Below are 21134 nucleotides of genomic sequence, written 5' to 3'. Positions count from 1 at the left end.
AATCTCACTGGTTGGTGTGTATTTAGACCCCCAAAGAGTCAGTTGTAAATTGAGGAGGGGATATGTAGTCAGTTCACTAAGGAATGTGAAAATAATAAAAGGATACTTCTATTAATGGATTTTGGCTATCCTAATATTAATTGGGATAACCATAGTATAAGGGTTTAGAGGGGGAAAATTTTTTGAAACGTATATTGGAGAGCTTTTTTTGTCAACATTTGGATTATCGTACAAGGGATGGTGCAGTGCGGAGTCAAATTCAGGGGAATGATGCTGGACAGGTGTTCAAAGTGATGGTGGAGACCAATTTATGATGGCGACCACAACACCTTATGTTTTAAGTTTGTTATGCAAAAGGAGACAGACAGTCTGCAAGAAAGGGTATTGGATTTGGGTAAAGCAGGACCTGTCCAAAACATACTGAGCAACTATATGAGACTAAATTTATAGCAGTAGAATGGGAAGCATTCAGAAAGAAATGGGGAGGTTACAGGTCCAATATGTTCCTTTTATGGTGAAATGTAGGAGCAACAAGCCCAAAAAATCCTGCATGTCTAGAAATATTCAAAACTGGATAAAAAAGAAACCAGAGATGTGTAACAGGGAGCAAAGCACAATGGAGGCCCTACAGGAGCAGTGGAATAAATAAAAAACAATTTGGGGAGCAAAATGGAGGAATGAGAAAATGTTGACAGGCTACATTAGGGAGAACCCCAAAACATTCCACAAGTATAACAAGGGGAAGAGAATAACTGGGGAAAATGTAAGGTCTATTAAGAATCAGAGGGGCAATCTGTGTATGAAGCTGAAGCAAGCTGGTAGATGTTAAATATAAGTACTTCACATTTGTCTTGCTCAGGAGGAAGAGGATGCTCATACAGAATTCCAGAAGATTGAATGTGCAGTTCCTGGGCACTGACCTTCCCACAGTGCGGCCCTCCCTCAGCATTGACCCTCCGACAGTGCTGCACTCTCTCAGCACTCACCCTCTGACAGTGTGGCAGTCCCTAAGCACTGAACCTTCCACAGTGCGGCACTGCCTCAGCATTGACCCTCTGACAGTGCAGTTCCCCCTGTTTCCTGATCCTCTGACAGTGCACCATTCCCTCTGTACTGACCCTCCCACAGTGTGGCACCCCCTCTGTACTGACCCTCCCACAGTGCAGCACTTCCTTAGCACTGACCCTCCCACAGTGTGACGCTCCCTCAGCACTGACCCTTCCACAGTGCAGCGCTCCCTCTGCACTGACCCTTCCACAGTGTGGCGCTCCCTCAGCACTGACCCTTCCACAGTGCGGCGCTCCCTCAGCATGACCCTTCCACAGTGCGGTGCTCCCTCAGCACTGACCATCCGACAATGCAGCTCTCAGTACTGACCCTTGGATAGTGCAACACTCCCTCAGCACTAACCCTCCCACAGTGTGGCACTCCCTTAGCACTAACCCTCCCACAGTGTGGCACTCCCTAAGCACTATCCCTCCAACAATGCTGCACTCCCTCTGTACTGACCCTCAGACAGTGTGGCACTACATCAGTAATGACTATCCAACAGTGCAGCACCTTGTGATCAAACCTGTTTGAAGTTCACGCTGATATCTCCTGCAGTGAGACCTGAATGTACAATCTTTAGTCTGAAGGTATGACCCATACCCCGCTGCACTGTTACAGGGATTGGGGGTTACCTAGAACCTGTAGATGGATCGCTTTTATAAAAGTGTGATCTTTGAATCCCTCCTCATCCACATGAAAGTAATAGTTGTCATTGTCTTCAGCTCTGAGGTTATCAATCTTCAAGGAGCAATTCTTCTGCTCCAAGCCCCCAGTTATATTTGTACGTCCAACAAAAGTGGACATCCTATAATTGGGATCTTTGCTGTAGGCGATAGTGTATTTACAGTAGTACTAGTATTTAAACCAAGCTCCTTTCACGGCCTTGTAAGGGTGGGATGAAAACTCAAAGATGCAGGTTATAACCACACATGTCGAGAGTCTGTGGTGCTGGAAAAGCACATCAGGTCATGCAGCATCTGAGGAGCAGGAGAATCAACGTTTCCGGTTGGAGCCCTTCATCAGGACCACACACGGCCCACTGACAGCCCTCCGATCTACAGTTGGCATTATCCATTCTTCTGTCGTTACACCTGAATGAGAGAGAGAGAGAGAAAAAACAGAGAGAGGTATAGGACATTACAGAACCAATTACAATTATGTTGGGAAACAGTGCATAGAGGAACCTGACGGACATATTACATGGATATTAGCACATTAGATTTAGATTACCTACAGTGCGGAAACAGGCCCTTCGGCCCAACAAGCTCACACCGATCCTCCGAAGAGTAACCCACCGAGACCCATTCCCCTACTCATGCACCTATCACTATGGGCAATTTAGCATGACCAATTCACCTGACCTGCTCATCTTTGGACAGTGGGAGGAAGCCGGAGCACCCAGAGGAAACACGCAGACGCAAGGAAAATGTGCAAACTCCACACAGACATCGCCCGAGGCTGGAATCGAACCCGGGTCCCGAGCGCTGCTAGGCATCTGAATCTGGAACAGAAGTTGGCCATTTACGCCCTTGTTTATATTTCAGCATCCAATAAGGTCATGACTGATCTGTTTATGTTTAGAATTCCACATTCCCATCTGTCCTATCTATCCAATAACCTCTGATTTCCCCAGCCCAACAAGAATTTATCCCATCCTTTACAATATTCATTGTTCCCAACTCCTCCACTGTCTGAGGCAATGAGTCCCAAAGTCACACACACACACACACACTGTTTTAAAAAGATGACCTGTAATTTTAACACAGAGCCAAAGAAGTGGATAAAGCTCCAAGATCTGATCTAGTGTATTCTAGGATGCTGTGGGAAGTTAGGGAGGAATGGTCAGTGACCTACAGACCTGTGAATCTGACTTCGGTGCTGGGTAAGTTGTTGGAGGTGATTCTGAAAGATAGGATTTACACACTTTTAGAGAGGCAAGGAATGATTTCGGATAGTATGGTTTTGTGCGAGGAAGTTTTTTGAGGAAGTAACGAAAAAGTTGATGACAGCACAGCAGTAGACATTGTTTACTTGGACTTTAGTAAAGCCTTTGACAAAGTTCTGCATGGTAGACTAATTAGTAAAGTTGGATCACATGAGATTCAGGTTGAGTTTGCCAATGGGGAAAAAAAAGGCTGAACAGCAGGAGACAGAGTGGTGGTCGACAGTTGTTTTTCGGGCTGGAGGCCTGTCGCTAGTGGCGCTCCACAGGGATTGGCGTTGGATCCACTTTTGTTTATAATTTATAATAATGATTTAGATGAGAAAATAATATGGTTAGCAACTTTGTGTTGACACCAACGTTGGTGGCATCGTGGACAGTGAAGAAGGTTTTCGAAGATTCTAAAGAGATCTTGATCGATTGGGTCAATGGGCTAAAGTGTGACAGGTGGATTTTAATTTGGCCAGATGTGAGGTATTGCATTTTGATAAAACGAATAAGTGAAAGTCTCGTACAATTAATGGTAGGCCCTTGGGTAGAGTTGTAGAACAGAGGGACCTGCTGGTTCAGGTACATATTTCTTTGAAGTTTGTATACAAGGTGGATAAGAAGTGCTCATAGTATGCTTGCCTTCATTGCTCAGACCTTTGAGTATAGGAGTTAGAAATTCATGTTTACGTCGTACAGTGTCAGTACATCCAGCAAGGAAACTAAAACTGTTCACAGTTCTCCAGGTATGGCCTCACCAGCATGCTATACAACTGCAGAATAATATCCCTGTTATAAACTCCATCCCTCTGGCAATGAAGGACAATATTCCATTTGCCGCCTTAATTACCTGCTGCACCTGCAAACCAACCTCTTTATGATTCATGTATAAGGACACCTAGATCCTTCTGCACAGCAGCTTGCTGCAATTTTTCACCATTTAAATAATAGTCCATTTTGTTGTTATTCCCACCAAAATGGATGACTTCACATTTGCCAATATTGTACTCCATCCGCCACACCATTGTCCACTCATTTATCCATATCCCACTGCAGCCTTTCAATGTCCTCTGTGCACTTTGCTATACTACTTACCTTAGTGTCATCTGCAAACTTTGACATACTACACTTGGTCCCCAAATCTAAATCATTTTTGTAAGTTGTAAAGAATTGTGGTCTCAACATTGATCCTGAGGCACACTACTAGCCACTGATCTCCACCAGAAAAAACATTCATTTATCTAGGGAAGAATATTATAAACGTGGAAGACACTGTTCTAGGTTGCAACAAGACATTGATAGGATGCAGAGCTGGGCTGAGAAGTGGCAGATGGAGTTCATCCTGGAAAAGTGTGAAGTCATTCACTTTGGAAAGTCAAGTTTGAATGCAGAATACAGGGTTAAAGAAAGGATTCTTGGCAGTGTGGAGGAAGAGGGATCTTGAGGTCCATATTCACAGATGCCTCAGAGTTGCTACGCAGGTTGATAGGGTTGTTAAGAAGGTGTATGGTGAGTTGGTTTTCATTAGATGAAGGATTGAGTTTAAGAGCCACGAGGTTATGCTGCAGCACTATTAAGTCCTGGTTAGACCACAATTGGAATATCGTGTTCAGTTCATTATAGGAATAATGTGGAAGCTTTAGAGAGGGTGCAGAGGAGATTTACAGTATGCTGCCTGAGCTGGAGGGAACATCTTGTGAAGAAAGGTTGAGGGAGCTAGGGCATTTCTCATTGGACCGAAGAAGGATGAGAGGTGATTTGATAGAGGTGAACAAGATGATGAAAGGTATAGAGTGGATAGCTAGAGACCTCTTCTCAGGGCGGAAATTGCTATCACAAGGGGGTATAATTCTAAGGTGCTTGAAGACTTAGGGGAGATGTCAGAGGTAGGTACTTTACACAGAGAGTGGTTGGTGCGTGGACGGCAGTGACAATGGAGTCAGGTACATTAAGGGCATTTAAGCAAATCTTGGATAGGCACATGGATGATAGTAAAATGAGGGGTATGTAGGTTAGTTTGATGTTAGAATAGGATAAGAGGTCAGCACAAAATGGAGGACCGAAGGGCCTTATTGTGCTGTATTGTTTAATGTTCTTAATGTCAAACATGGAGGTGTGGCAATCAGAAATTATGATAGCAATCAGCTGCAACAGGACACTGTGTAGTAGAATGAGTAAATAGATGGCAGATAGGATTTAATACTGCAAAGTATTATCGAGTTATTGATAACAAACCTTATCGAGTTCTTTGAGGATGTGACTAGAAAAGTTGATGAGGGTCGAGCTGTGGATGTGGTGTATATGGATTTCAGCAAGGCATTTGATAAGGTTCCCCATAGTAGGCTCATTCAGAACGTCAGGAGGAATGGGATACAGGTGAACATAGCTGTCTGGATACAGAATTGGCTGGCCAACAGAAGACAGCGAGTGGTAGTAGAAGGAAAATATTCTGCCTGGAAGTCAGTGGTGAGTGGTGTCTTCCACAGGGCTCTGTCCTTGGGCCTCTACTGTTTGTAATTTTTATTAATTACTTGGATGAGGGGATTGAAGGATGGGTCAGCAAGTTTGCAGATGACACAGAGGTTGGAGATGTCGTTGACAGTATAGAGGGCTGTTGTAGGCTGCAGTAGGACATTGACAGGATGCAGAGATGAGCTGAGAGGTGGCAGATGGAGTTCAACCTGGATAAATGCGAGGTGATGCATTTTGGAAGGTCGAATTTGAAATCTGAGTACAGCATTAAGGATAGAATTCTTGGTAGTGTGGAGGAACAGAGGGATCTTGGTGTGCAGGTACATAGATCCCTTAAAATGGCCACCCAAGTGGGCAGGGTTGTTAAGAAAGCATATGGTGTTTTGGCTTTCATTAACAGGGGGATTGAGTTTAAGAATCGTGAGATCTTGTTGCAGCTCTATAAAACTTTGGTTAGACCGCACTTGGAATACTGCGTCCAGTTCTGGTCGCCCTATTAAAAGAAGGATGTGGATGCTTTGGAGCGGGTTCAGAGGAGGTTTACCAGGATGCTGCCTGGACTGGAGGGCTTATCTTGTAAGGAGAGGTTGACTGAGCTCGGACTTTTTTCATTGGAGAAAAGGAGGAGGAGAGAGGACCTAATTGAGGTATACAAGATAATGAGAGGCATAAATAGACTCGATAGCCAGAGACTATTTCCCAGGGCAGAAATGGCTAACATAAGGGGTCACAGTTTTAAGCTGGTTGGAGGAAAGTATAGAGGGGATGTTAGAGGCGGGTTCTTTACACAGAGTGTTGTGAGAGCATGGAATGCGTTGCCAGAAGCAGTTGTGGAAACAAGGTCATTGGGGACATTTAAGAGACTGCTGGACATGCATATGGTCACAGAAATTTGAAGGTGCATACATGAGGATCAATGGTCGGCACAACATCGTGGGCTGAAGGGCCTGTTCTGTGCTGTACTGTTCTATGTTCTAAAGTGTGAGGATGTGCATTTTAGCAGAGAGATGGGGAGAGGCCATATATTTTTATTAGCGCAGCTCTGAAGAGTATGCAAGGACAGATATCTGGAGTTCATTTGCATCGATATTTGAAGATGGCAGGACATATTGACAATGCATATTGACAGCCTTGCCTTTAATAAATAATTTGGTCACAACACTTTTTAGGCAGGATGTGAAGATTCCTAAGAAGGTACAGATGAGAGAGCAACATGGGACTCAAGAACAGGAGTAAGTCATCCAACACAAGGTTATGGCTAATTTAATTGTGGTCTGACTCCACTTGCCTGCCTCAATAATCCTTAGCTACCTTGTCAAACACACATCTTTCTAACTCAGCTTGAATAAATTGAATGATTCAACCCTCACTAAGTCAGTTGAGGAAAATTCCAAAGATCAGCTTTCCTTTGGATAAAAATTTCTCCTTTTCTCTATTTAGAAAGTGAGACCTCTTATTTTTAAACTGTGGTCTCCACCACAAGATGAAACATTTTCCAAGTAACAACCTTTTAAGCTTCCTCATTATCTTTGACCTTTCAATGATTTGGAAGTGCTGATGTTGGACTGGGATGGACAAAGTTAAAAATCAGAGCTGAAAATGTGTTGCTGGAAAAGCGCAGCAGGTCAGGCAGCATCCAAGGAACAGGAGAATCGACGTTTCTTCTTCAGGAAACTAAAGAAGGGCTGATGCCCAAAAGGTCGATTCTCCTGCTGCTCTTTTCCAGCAACACATTTTCAGCTCTGATCTCCAGCATCTGCAGTCCTCACTTTCTCCTTAAAGTTAAAAATCACTCAACATTAGGCTATAGTCCAGCAGGCATATTTGGAGGCACTAACTTTCAAAGTGCTGCTTCTTCATCAGGTGGTTGTACTGTATAAGATTATTAGACACAGAATTGAAAGCAGAAAGGTTACAGTGTCATGGAGCTGTAATGATGTATTAAACAAATTTGGATTAAGTCTTTTATCTTTTAGAATGTGATATGCTAGTTTCAGTTCTTTAATATGTAACTTCCAGAACTCCTTTTAAGTTACATTCTCAAGAAAGCTTTAGCTTTTCTAATAATAGGTGCCATCTCAGCACAGACAATGCATTGAAGGTGTGAGGTTAAAGTCTGTCTGTGTCTCAATGTTGTCGCAAACTGGTTCTATTTCTAAAGTGGGACTTACAGAATCTTATATGAATTTATGCAGTTTTTGAGCAAAATAAAATGCAATTCTGCAAATACAAATTCACCCCATAAACTTTTATGCATGTGCATGCAGGAGAGACAGAGTCAGTGTGGGTGTGAGTTCATGTGCACTTAAAATTCACAAACCTGACTCCCCAGTCAACCCATCGTCTCCGCCTGCTCCTACCCCACCAGACTTATTTCCTCATATCTTGACACTGTCATGTTCCCCTTGGTCCAGAAACTCCCCACATATTTTCAGGACACCACTCACACCCTCCACCTCTTCAATGACTTTTGTTTTCCCAGCCCCCAACGCCTCATCTTCACCATGGACATCCACCTCCAAGCCCTTTGATTCTTCTCCCCCTGCCAATCCAACAAGTAGCACAGCACCGACACACTCATTCATTTGGCGGAACTGGTGCTCACCCTCAACAACTTGTCCTCCAAATCCTCCCACTTCCTTCAGACCAAAGGAGTAGCCTTGGGCATCCAAATGGGTCTCAGGTATGCCTGCCTTTTTTTCAGATACATGGAACATCTTCTGCAGTTACACTAGCACCATCCTCCACCTTTTCCGCCGCTACATTAATGACAGTATCAACACCATCTTGTGCTCCCAAGAGGAGGGTGAGCAGTTCATTAACTTCCTAAACACCTTCCACCCTGACCTCAAGTTCACCTGGACCATATCAAACACCTCCCTCCCCTTCCTGGCCCTTTACATTTCTAGCAACCAACTCAACACGGACATTTAGTTCAAACCCACTAACTCCTGTAGCTACCTGGATTATACCTCCCACAGCTACCTGAATTATACTTCCTGCCACGCTCTCCCCTCCTTCGGTAAAACAACTATCCCTTCCTCCCAATTGCTCCGCCTCTTCTGTATCTGCTCCCATGAGGAGCAATTCCAAACCAGGACATCCCAGATGGCCTCCTATTTTAAGGACCACAATTTCACCATTCAAGTAATCAACTATGCCTTCCGCACATCTCCTCCACTTTCCACACATCCGCCCTCGAACCCCATCCCTCTCACTGCAACAAGGATAGAAACCCCCAGTTGTCACCTTCCACCTGACTAACCTCTGGACACAGTCCATTAATAGTATGAAACCCCTCACAACTCTTTGTCATATCAATACATCTTTGACCCCTCTATAATTATTTGGAATTGCTCACACACTGTGTCCATCCCATTTCAGCGAGGTGCCAGCACACTGAGTGGGGAAAGAGCGTTCACCTTGTAAGTTTTTTGCTAATGTATTTTCAGTGACTGAGCAAAGCTACTTCAGTGAAGGAACAGTCCCAGTCAGAAGTGAAGAACAAAATAAACTGCAGAAAGATGACAAACTGCATGATCAGGAAGGAACTAAAAGTCCAGAGCTACATGAACTCAACTCCAGGAGACCTCAGGAAAAAGTCAAGAAGGACTCAGGACCGAGGTGAGAAGCTTGTTCTGGAAAATTTGACCAATTGTGTTATGATTGATTGAGGTAACATTTTTTTTTAAACTTGCAAACACGTGTTGACACTTCTGTTTCCACACAATTTTAGTTGTCAGTTTCTTTTACAATATCATTGAATATTTCTATAAAGATAGTGGCTGCTGAGCCCAATCTGTTCTGTTGACTTTATTAAAGAACTGACCAATTCATGCTTTCCTGACAGCTTTAGTGTTTCAAGTGTCTATCCCACTCTGTCTTAGAAGTTCTTCAGATGGTATGATTTAAAGGAGTAATGGATGTGTGCAGTTCTGAGAGGAGTGGGGGCTTAAAATTTTGATTTTCTAGGTTGTTCAGCCACTGATAGTTGTTTCTTGACCTTCTGTGGAGAAAAGTGCCTCATTTTCACTTCTCGTATACCTTCTGCATGGTCACCACTGTCTGTTACTAGAATTGTAGAAATGGTGAAGAGGAGGTATTGATTGAGAACCTGGATATACATATGTAATAAGCAGTATGGCCAGTGTTTGCTGGGAGTTCTGAAAAAAGAACAGAAGGTGCTGGATAAACTCCACAGGTCTGGCAGATTCTGTGGAGTAGGAAACTGTGTTAACACTTCCAAACACACACTCTCTCTCTCCACAGATTTTGCCAGAATGATGGGTCTCTCCAATACTTTGTTTTTATTTCAGTATTTCCTTCAGTTACTTCCCTAATGATGTGCATTATAAGAATTTAATTAGCCACCTCCACAATGATTATCCTCCAGTTAGATATTGGAAGGGTTGAAGCTGTTATTTTGGACATGATTTAACTTCGTTTCTAGCCACCGATTCTATCATGCTTGATCCTGGGAACAATCTTTGATTATGTCAGTCTGTTCACAACCTTGGTGCCACATTTGAGCCTAAGAGAAGTTTCTGACTTCATGATTGTACCTTCATTAAAACTGTGTATTTCCACCACCAATGACTTTTGTCTCAGTTCATCTGCTATGGAAATTATCATCCATGCTTTTGATGTCTAAACTCAATTATTCCAATGCATTCTTGGCTGGTCTTACCAATACTACCTTCCGTAACCTTGACGCAATCCAAACTTCTGCTGCATGAACCTTAAATCAATAAGTTAGCAAGACTAGTTCCTTATCATCTCTGTCCTCATTGAACTACTTTAGCTCTCAGTCAAGCAGATTCTTGATTTTAAAATTGTCATCCTTATTTTCAGATCTATCCTAATGCTACCTTGCCACATCCATAAACACATTCAACCCCATAACTCTGAGATATCTACTCTGAATCTGGGCTGTAGTATTTCTGGTCTCTGAAGTTACACCTTCAGTTGCATCGACCCCAAGCTCTCGAATTCCCTACTTACATTTCTCAATTGCTTTCCTCCTTCAAGACTGCTCTTAAAACCTACCTCTGCTTGTCTAAGCTTTTAGTCATTTCCCCTAATAATACCACATGTAGCTTTGTATTTTATTTGTTTTGCAGTACTTTGTGAAGTAACCATGGTTGCTTTATTACATTAAAGATGATAAATAAATCAAAGTTGTTGTTGCCCTTTGATGAAACAGTAGTTCAGCATGTGGCATTACAAATTGTAGATATTACTGAAAGCTGGCATTGTTAATAATGAGCTTTTTGCCAGCTTCTACCAACTTGGCACCATTTGACATACAGTTTTGTCATTAGATTAGATTAGGTTACTTACAGTGTGGAAACAGGCCCTTCGGCCAAACAAGTCCACACCGAGCCACCAAAGCGCAACCCACCCACACCCATTCCCCTCCATTTACCCCTTCATCTAACACTACGGGCAATTTAGCATGGCCAATTCACCTAACTTGCACATTTTTTTTATTTGTGGGAGGAAACCGGAACACCCACGGTCATCTTCCATAATCTGTTGTTTGAACCTACTCATGTCCACATGTACTCGAGATCATCTATGATGGCACGCTTCTTCCTCAGTTGTGTTTCCCTGATTCTAGGGAACTATAGATAATCATTTCCTTTTGAGGGAAGTAAGGGAATTTTGGATTTTTGAATGACATGGGACTTCTTGCCATATGAGCACTTGCATTCTATAAAGATGAATGATTGAAAAGAGGACCATTTAGTACCATTAAATGTGAGATAAACCTCTTGAGGTAGGCAATGTAATTTACTAGAGTGGTATTGTCTGTAAGCAGTACATTGAGAAGGACTTTCCCTGATCTTGAGGTACGACCAGAGAAATGGTATAAATGGTTATAAGTTTTTCAAAAGCTGTCCGAGTGGAAAGAATGTGGATTGGAAACAATGCGTTGGTTTAGTTCCTTTTTGAATAGTGTGACAGTTGTTTAGGTGGGAGAGGTTTCATTAAAAGCTCCTGCCTTCCCCAGACATATTGAACAAACCTAAGAACACCTATCTTCAATGCCTGGGTCTATCCAGTCTAACCCTGAATGCAGCCTAGCAACACTTCACTAATGCATCATGAATTTTGGAAGCTAATGCTACTGCGAATTTATTCCCTCCCTAGCGGGTGCAGCTCCTTCAGATACGTTGCATACTATACTACTCAAAAGTCTGCATTCCCAACGCCCTTCAACTGCTGGCTTGTTTACAGAGGCTATAGATAAACTGAAGCTCCTTGCTCCAAACTGGATCTTCCTTTTTAATGAAATGTGTAGGAGGTGTGGTCAGTGAATGAACTTTGAGAGAAGAACATCTACCATACCACGTGTCCTGGGAACCTGCTAAAAGTTGTATTCATCATTTTCTTTCATAACTGGGCGGATTAAAATATAATGTGGAAAATTGGGGGGATATGCACTTTGGTAGGAAAAATAGAGGAGCTGAATAATATTTAATTGGAAAAGGCTGCAGGAAACTACACCATGGAGGGATTTAAGAGTCACTGCATGTAAATCACAAAAAAGCTCGCACACAAGTTCAGCAAGTACTCGGGAAGACAGATGAATGTTGGCCTTTGTTTCAAATGGAATGTAGTGTAAAAATTGGGAGATCTTGCTAAAACCATACAAGTTCACGTGTACTAGTTAGAACGCAGCTTGACCACTGTGAACAACTTTGGCCCCTAAGAAATGGTGTACTGGCATTAGAGGCAGTCCAGGGTTTAATCTTAGATCTGGAGGGGCTATCTTTAAGTAGTTTGGTCTTGTACCCGTTGGAGATTAGAATTTTTAGGGGACTTGAGGAAATAGATGTAGAGAGACTGTCTTCCCAGCTGGAGAATCCAGGACCAGAGGACATAATCTGAGTTAGGGGACCTTTAGAACAGAAATGAGGAAAGATTTCTTTTCCCCAAAGATAGTGAATCTGTGGAATACTTTACTGCAGAGGGCCACTGAGGCTTTGATATTAAATATGTTTAAGACAGATTTTTAATCAATAACAGAACCACGTGTTATAGGGCAAAGACAAGGACATTGAGTTGAGGGTTATCAAATCAGCCATGATCTTACTGAATAACAGGAAAGAATGAATGGGCATCTTCTCCTCCTGTATGATCTTTTCCATATTCACCTGAGGCTGGATTTTGTATGGTTGATGACATTCAAAACATGATAGCATTGCATAGTCTGACATTCAAAACATGATAGCATTGCATAGTCTGACATCATTATGAAGGCTCCCATGGTATTATTTGAAGAACAGATTGCTCTACTGATGTTCTGTACTTCTACATGAGCCAAGATTACTAAAACAAAATATCTGACACTTATCCAGTTGCTCTTTGTGGACACTCACCTTATACAATTTAAGAAAAAAGAAATAAGAGCAACAATAGCACATTTCATTACTTGAACTGCTCCCCTATTCAATATGATCATGTCTGTTCTTACTGCATGAGTCAATTTGTCCCCCTCCTCCCCATATCGCTCATTCTTTGCAAATTCAAAAATATATCTGTTTCAGCCTTAAATGTAGTCAGAGTTGTGGTCATCCAAACTCTTTGGAGTAGATAGTTCTATAGTTTCAGAACCCTCTAGTTGAAGCAATTTCTCTTCATCTCAATCCGAAATAATCATCCCTTATCTTGACGCTGCATCCTTGTGTTTTAGATGCTCCAGTTAAGGGGAACAAAATGTGTCTAATCTGTCAACTGCATCACAATCATCTATGTTTCAATAAGATAACCTCATGAGTGAAAGTTATTTGCCTTCTTTTCGTAGGAATTTATCTAGTGATTTTTTTCCCATTACTCTATTGCCTCCGTTATAAATATAACCTTTCTTAGATAGGGAAGTCAAATGTGTGCACAGTGCTCCAAATGTCATATCATTAAAGTTATGTACAATTGTATCAAAATTTCCTTTTCTTGCACTTCAATCAACTTGCAATAAAGTCCAACAGGCTATTTGTCTTCCTGTAATAAAACAAAGAACTGTGGATGCTGGGAATCTGAAACAAAAACAGAAAATACTGGAGAAACTCAGCAAATCTGGCAGCATCTGTAGAGAGAAATGCAGTGTTATCACTTTAAGCCCGGTGGCCCTTGTCAGAATTGAATGAAGAGGCACTGGACTTGAAACGTTAACTGTTTTTCTTTCTACTGATACTGCCAGACCCCTGTTGGGTTGATCTAGCATTTTGTTTTTATTTGTCTCTTTGACTTGTTGTATTTGCAAGATAATAATTAATGTTCTGTCATATTCAAAACTTATTGAATATTGACATTTAAAAGTTTCCCACCTTTTTAAAAACATATCCTGCTTTGCTGTTATTCTGAACAAAATGAGTAGTCTCACACATTGTTTTCCACCCAGTCACAGTTTTGATTTTCCAATCAAATAAGGATGTACCTGCATTGGAGACACTACAAAAAGCATGATTAAATTCACAAAACTATACCTTCTCAACCAAGTGGAGCATTAAGGATCACCACCACCTGCAAGTTCCTCACCAAGCCACTTACCACTCAGTCTTGGAAATATATTGCTGTGCCTTTGATGACACTGTGAAATTCTGGACCTTTCTCCTTAACAGGAGAAAGTATTGTAAGTTCCCACACCAAATAGACAACAACGGTTCAAGAAGGCAGTTCACCACCACCACCTCAGGAGCAGCTGGGGATGGGCAATCAAGATAGCTAAGCTAATGAAGTCCAAGTCCCATAAATCAATTCAAAGGTGTCCTACTGCAGCCTTTTACCATTCCTGCTCTGTTTAAAACTCAATGAAGTTTCAAAGTGCACACCAAACCATTATTGCTGTGACTGTCACTTTAGATTTCTGAATCTCCCTTTCACCTGATTCCTTCCTTCATAATAGTTAAAAACTTTGCTCTATTTGTACAATTCACCAAAACACTGATCGTATTCCAGTTTTAAATAGAAAACATCTCCATGGAACAGCTCTTTTATCACTGGTGCCAATGCCCCATGAATCAAAGCCATCTGAGCCATTTTAAATGATCTGATCTGACTTATCCCTATGCTAATCAGAATGTGGCTCATGCAACAATCCAGAAATTATTATCTTTGTGGTTCTGTATTTAATTGGAACCTAATTCCTTAAACTCTCTCAGTAAAACATTATTCATAGTTCTACCTATGTCAGTGTTTCCAATGTGGACCACAGGGAGCAGTTCCTTTCCCTGCTTTCTCCAGTCACAAGGATATGTTACTAATACTAGCATAGAGCAAGTGTCACAAACTTTGATATGCCTAGATATGATTGCAGAGAACAGTATCTGCCCATCAATCTATCTACCTCATCTATTCACTTAACGGATAGGAAGCAGTGAGAGGGTGTAAATGGGTCATTTTCAAATTGGCGGGCAATTAGAGTGCTGGTCTCAGCTATGTGCAATCCATATTAATGACTTGGATGAAGAGTCAGTCAGTAATGTATCTAAGTTTGCTAATGATATGCAGCTGGATGGAGAGGTAAGCTGTAGAAGAAATACATGGAGGTTGCAAGGAGATATGGACAGGTTCAGTGAGTGAGCAGGTGGGAACTGTGAGGTAGTTAATATTGGTCATAAAAATAAAATAAGAGTGTAGTCACACTTGCAATTGTTGATGCTCAAACGATGTGCTTGTACAGGGAGCATTGAATGTTATTATCTAGGTCCAGCAAGCAACTAGGGAAGATGAATGACGTGGTGTCCTTTATTGCAAGATTGGAGTATCTGAAATAAAGCAGCCTTGTTATAATTGTATGGGGCTTTGATAAGACCACATTTGGAATACTGTGTGCTGTTGTGATCTCCGTGATTGAAGAAGGATGTACTTCCATTGGAAACAGTACAGCGAAGGGTCACTAGATTGGTCTTTGGGATGAGATAGTTGTTTTATGTTGATAAGCTATGTAAATTGGGCTGCTACTCTGAAGTTTAGAAGACTTAGAGACAATCTCATTGAAACATACAATATTCTGACAGGGTTTAACAAATTAGATGCTGAGTCATTGTTTCTACTGGTTGTACAGTCTGAAACATTGGCACAGTGACAGGATAAGAGATGATCACTGAGGACAGAGACAAGGAGAAATTTCTTCACTCTTCCAAAGCTTTCCAAAAAACCCTGGATTGTCGAATAGTCCCTAGCAAGTTGTATGCATAGCACTCCTGTTCAAAGAAGGATGCAATCAAAAATGAGGAAATTGTTGACCAGTTAAAAACTAGACTACATTATTAACGAAGCGGTCGCAGAACATTTAGAAAATCATTCAGGCAGAGTCAACATAGTTTTGTGGAAAAGAAATTGTGTTTGACAAATTTAATAAGGTGCTTTAAGACGTAACAAACAAGGTGGATAAAGGAGTGCCAATAGATTTAGTATATTTGGATTTCCAAAAAGAAAGAAATAAGTAGTACATCAAAACTTAAATTAAGAGGTAAAAGCTCATACTGATAGCATAGATAAGGATTGGCTAACTACCAGGAAACAAAGTTGGATAAATGTGTTATTTTGAGGATGTTAGACTTTAGTGGATTGCCCAGGGACTAGAAATCTTCAATTATTTACAATTTACATTAATGACTTAGAAGAGACTAATCTACCCAAATTTGCTGGCGATACAAGAATACGAGGAAGTACAGAGGATCAGGGGACCTTGGTGTTGGAAGGATAGGGAGGGAAGGTGGTCAAGATGGTGTATGGGATTCTTGCATTTATTAGTCAAGACAATGAATACAAAAGCAAGGGGATTAAAATGGAGCTGTATAGTACATTAGTTAGGTCACAGCATGTGTACTGTGTGCCGCTCTGGTCGCCACTCTAAAGAAAGGATGTGATTACTGGAGAGGGTGCAGAAGAGATTAACCCAGGATGTTGCCTGGGCTAAAGTGAAGAGAGACTTGATAGGCTGGGGTTGTTTTCCTTGGAGCAGAGAATGCTGAGATGTACAGAGGTCTGAGGGCATAGCTGCAGCTCTATAAAACCCTGGTTAGACCAGACTTGTAATTATGTATCCAGTTCTGGTAGTCTCATTATAGGAGGGATGTAGATCCTTTAGTGATGGTGCAGAGGAGATTTACCAAGGTTTGTGAGAAGATTTGTAGCTCGGGTGCTCGTTATTGTGGTTCTGTTCGTCGAGCTGGGAATTTGTGTTGCAGACGTGTCGTCCCCTGTCTAGGTGACATCCTCAGTACTTGGGACCCTCCTGTGAAGCGCTTCTGTGATGTTTCCTCCGGCATTTATAGTGGTTTGTCTCTGCCGCTTCCGGTTGTCAGTTCCAGCTGTCCGCTGCAGTGGCCGGTATATTGAGTCCAGGTCGATGTGTTTGTTGATAGAATCTGTGGATGAGTACCATGCCTGTAGGAATTCCCTGGCTGTTCTCTGTTTGCCTTGTCCTATGATAGTACTGTTGTCCCAGTCGAATTCATGTTGCTTGTCATCTGCCTGTGTGGCTACTAAGGATAGCTGGTCGTGTCGTTTCGTGGCCAGTTGGTGTTCATGGATACGGATCGTTAGATGTCTTCCTGTTTGTCCTATGCAGTGTTTTGTGCAGTCCTTGCATGGGATTTTGTACACTACTTTGGTTTTGCTCATGCTGGGTATCAGGTCCTTTGTCCTGGTGAGTTGTTGTCTGAGAGTGGCTGTTGGTTTGTGTGCTGTTATGAGTCCTAGCGGTTGTAGTAGTCTGGCTGTCAGTTCAGAAATGTTCTTGATGTATGGTAACGTGGCTAGTCCTTTGGGTTGTGGCATGTCCTCATTCCGTTGTTTTTCCTTTCGGCATCTGTTGATGAAATTGTGGGGATATCCGTTTTTGGCGAATACATTGTAGAGGTAGTGTTCTTCATCTTTTTGCAGTTCTGGTGTACTGCAGTGTGTTGTGGTCCTTTTGAACAGTGTCTTGATGCATCAAGCACACAAACCAACAGCCACTCTCAGACAACAACTCACCAGGACAAAGGACCCGATACCCAGCATGAGCAAAACCAACGTAGTGTACAAAGTCCCATGCAAGGACTGCACAAAACACTACCCAATATACCAGCCACTGCAGCGGACAGCTGGAACTGACAACGGGAAGCGGCAGAGACAAACCACTATAAATGCCGGAGGAAACCTCACAGAAGCGACACGGTGGCACAGTGGTTAGCACTGCTGCCTCATAGTGCCAGAGACCAGATGACTGACTGTGTGGAGTTTGCACGTTCTCCCCGTGTCTGCGTAGGTTTCCTCCGGGTGCTCTGGTTTCCTCCCACAGTCCAAAAATGTGCAGGTTAGGTGAATTGGCCATGCTAAATTGCCCGTAGCGTTAGGTAAAGGGGCAAATGTAGGGGCATGGGCGGGTTGCGCTTCGGCGGGTCAGTGTGGACTTGTTGGGCCGAAGGGCCTGTTTCCACACTGTAAGTAATCTAATCTAATCTAAGCGCTTCACAGGAGGCTCCCAAGCACTGAGGATGTCACCTAGACAGGGGATGAAACGTCTACAACACAAATTCCCAGCTCGGCGAACAGAACCACAACAGATTTAGCAAGATTCTGCCTGGATTGGAGGGCATGTCTTATGAAGAGAGGTTGAGTGAACTAGAGCTTTTCACACTGGAGAGAAGATAGAAGTGTACAATGTAATGATACGCAGAGATAGAGTAGGTGGCCAGAGACTTTTCCCCAGGGCAGAAATGGCTATCACGAGGGGTCATAATTATAAGGTGATTGGAGGAAGGTATGGGGGAGATGTCAGAGGTATGTTCTTTACACAGAGAGTGGTGGGTGCATGGAATGCACTGCTAGTGGTGGTGGTAGAGTCAGAGATCAGGGATATTTAAGCAACTGTTGGAAAAACACATGGAGAGCAATAAATTGAGGGGTGTGTTGGTTAGCTTTATCTTAGATTAAAATAAATGCTTGGCACAACATCGTGGGCGGAAAGGCCTGTACTGTGCTGTACAGTCCTATATTCTATAAGGTAGATAGGGAGACACCATTGTGGGCTGAAGGGCCTGTTTCCACACTGTGGGGAATCTAATTAAACATTTTTGCCTTAGCAAAATGACCAATAACCAGAGCACACAGTTTTAAGGAGAAAAAGATTTTCAGGTGATTTGATGAAAATATTTTTCATGCACAGGGTTTCAGGTATCTGGAACTTGCTACCAAAAAGGGTGGTAGAGGCAAGAAATCTCAAAACATGTAAGAACTATTTCGATGAAATGCTCAAAATGCAATACTAGACAAGGATACAGGTGAAGTGCTGGAAAATGGGGTTACAATAGGTGGATGTTTGATGACCAGCACAGATAGGATGGACTATAGAAACATTTGCTCTGCTTTATGACTCTGAGTTCAGAGAAGTTTGTCGGGCTAAATCCTATGATAAAATCCCACAAGGAAAGATTGAGTAGATTGGCATATATTCATTGGGGTTTCGCTGATTGAGAGGTGATCTTATTGAAACATCAGATTTTAAGGGGGCAGAACAGGTTGGATGCTGAGATGAAATTTCCCTTCATGCATGATTATATAGTTAGGAAGTACAGTATTTAAAAATAAGGTCTCTCGTTTAAGGTGGAGATGAGTAGACATTTCTCCTCGTTGTGGTTCTGTTCGCCGAGCTGGGAATTTGTCTTGCAAACGTTTCGTCCCCTGTCTAGATGACATCCTCAGTGCTTGGGAGCCTCCTGTGAAGCGCTTCTGTGCTGTTTCCTCCGGCATTTATAATGGCCTGTCTCTGCCGCTTCCGGTTGTCAGTTCCAGCTGTCCGCTGTAGTGGCCGGTATATAGGGTCCAGGTCGATGTGTTTGTTGATAGAGTCTGTGGATGAGTGCCATGCCTCTAGGAATTCCCTGGCTGTTCTCTGTTTGGCTTGCCCTATAATGGTAGTGTTGTCCCAGTCGAATTCATGTTGCTTGTCATCTGTGTATGTGGCTACTAAGGATAGCTGGTCGTGTCGTTTCGTGGCTAGTTGGTGTTCATGGATACGGATCGTTAGCTGTCTTCCTCTTTGTCCTATGTAGTGTTTTGTGCAGTCCTTGCATGGGATCTTGTACACTACATTGGTTTTGCTCATGTTGGGTATTGGGTCCTTTGTTCTGGTGAGTTGTTGTCTGAGAGTGGCTGTTGGTTTGTGTGCTGTTATGAGTCCTAGTGGTTCCAGTAGTCTGGCTGTCAGTTCGGAAATGCTCCTGATGTATGGTAGTGTGGCTAGTCCTTTGGGTTGCGGCATGTCCTCGTTCCGTTGTCTTTCCCTTAGGCATCTGTTGATGAAATTGCGAGGGTATCCGTTTTTGGCGAATACCTTGTATAGGTGTTCCTCTTCCTCTTTTTGCAGTTCTGGTGTGCTGCAGTGTGTTGTGGCCCTTTTGAATAGTGTCCTGATGCAACTTCATTTGTGTGTGTTGGGGTGGTTGCTTTCATAGTTTAGGACTTGGTCTGTGTGTGTGGCTTTCCTGTAAACCTTTGTGGTGAATTCTCCGTTCGGTGTTCTCTGTACCATCACGTCTAGGAATGGGAGTTGGTTGTCCTTTTCTTCCTCTCTAGTGAATCGGATTCCTGTGAGTGTGGCGTTGATGATCTGGTGTGTGTTCTCTATTTCTGTGTTTTTAATTATTACAAAGGTGTCATCCACATATCTGACCCAGAGTTTGGGTTGAATTTGCGGTAAGACTGTTTGTTCTAACTTTTGCATTACTGCTTCTGCTATGAGTCCAGAGATTGGTGAGCCCATGGGTGTTCCATTGATTTGTTCGTATATCTGGTTGTTGAATGTGAAGTGTGTTGAGAAGCACAAGTTCAGTAGTTTAAGTATGCCGTCTTTGTTGATAGGTTCAACGTCCTGTTGTCTGTTATGTCTGTCCAGCAGGTTGGCTATTGTTTCCCTGGCTAGGGTTTTGTCGATAGAGGTGAACAGTGCCGTTACATCGATTGAGACCATAGTTTCTTCCTTGTCTATGTGCATATTTCGGATGACACCTTTGTAATAATTAAAAACACAGAAATAGAGAACACACACCAGATCATCAACGCCACACTCACAGGAATCCGATTCACTAGAGAGGAAGAAAAGGACAACCAACTCCCATTCCTAGACGTGATGGTACAGAGAACACCGAACGGAGAATTCACCACAAAGGTTTACAGGAAAGCCACACACACAGACCAAGTCCTAAACTATGAAAGCAACCACCCCAACACACACAAATGAAGTTGCATCAGGACACTATTCAAAAGGGCCACAACACACTGCAGCACACCAGAACTGCAAAAAGAGGAAGAGGAACACCTATACAAGGTATTCGCCAAAAACGGATACCCTCGCAATTTCATCAACAGATGCCTAAGGGAAAGACAACGGAACGAGGACATGCCGCAACCCAAAGGACTAGCCACACTACCATACATCAGGAGCATTTCCGAACTGACAGCCAGACTACTGGAACCACTAGGACTCATAACAGCACACAATCTAACAGCCACTCTCAGACAACAACTCACCAGAACAAAGGACCCAATACCCAACATGAGCAAAACCAATGTAGTGTACAAGATCCCATGCAAGGACTGCACAAAACACTACATAGGACAAAGAGGAAGACAGCTAACGATCCGTATCCATGAACACCAACTAGCCACGAAACGACACGACCAGCTA

General features: G+C 42.6%; 1 protein-coding gene across 5 annotated transcripts in view; it reads left to right on the top strand.

Annotated features, from left to right (window-relative positions):
• The window catches only part of dnaaf1 (dynein axonemal assembly factor 1), a 126959-nt gene that overhangs the window by 42758 nt on the left and 63067 nt on the right, over positions 1–21134 (top strand). For all 5 annotated transcript variants that reach the window (XM_072547560.1, XM_072547561.1, XM_072547562.1 and 2 more), the window contains one exon: positions 8905–9076. In XM_072547560.1, the coding sequence (XP_072403661.1) occupies positions 8905–9076 (172 nt within the window). The remainder of the gene's footprint in view (positions 1–8904; positions 9077–21134) is intronic.

The sequence above is a fragment of the Chiloscyllium punctatum genome, chromosome 26, assembly GCF_047496795.1.
Source record: "Chiloscyllium punctatum isolate Juve2018m chromosome 26, sChiPun1.3, whole genome shotgun sequence".
Lineage (NCBI taxonomy): Eukaryota > Metazoa > Chordata > Chondrichthyes > Orectolobiformes > Hemiscylliidae > Chiloscyllium > Chiloscyllium punctatum.
Note: the sequence above shows the minus strand (reverse complement) of the source record. Positions and strands in the feature narration are given on the sequence as shown.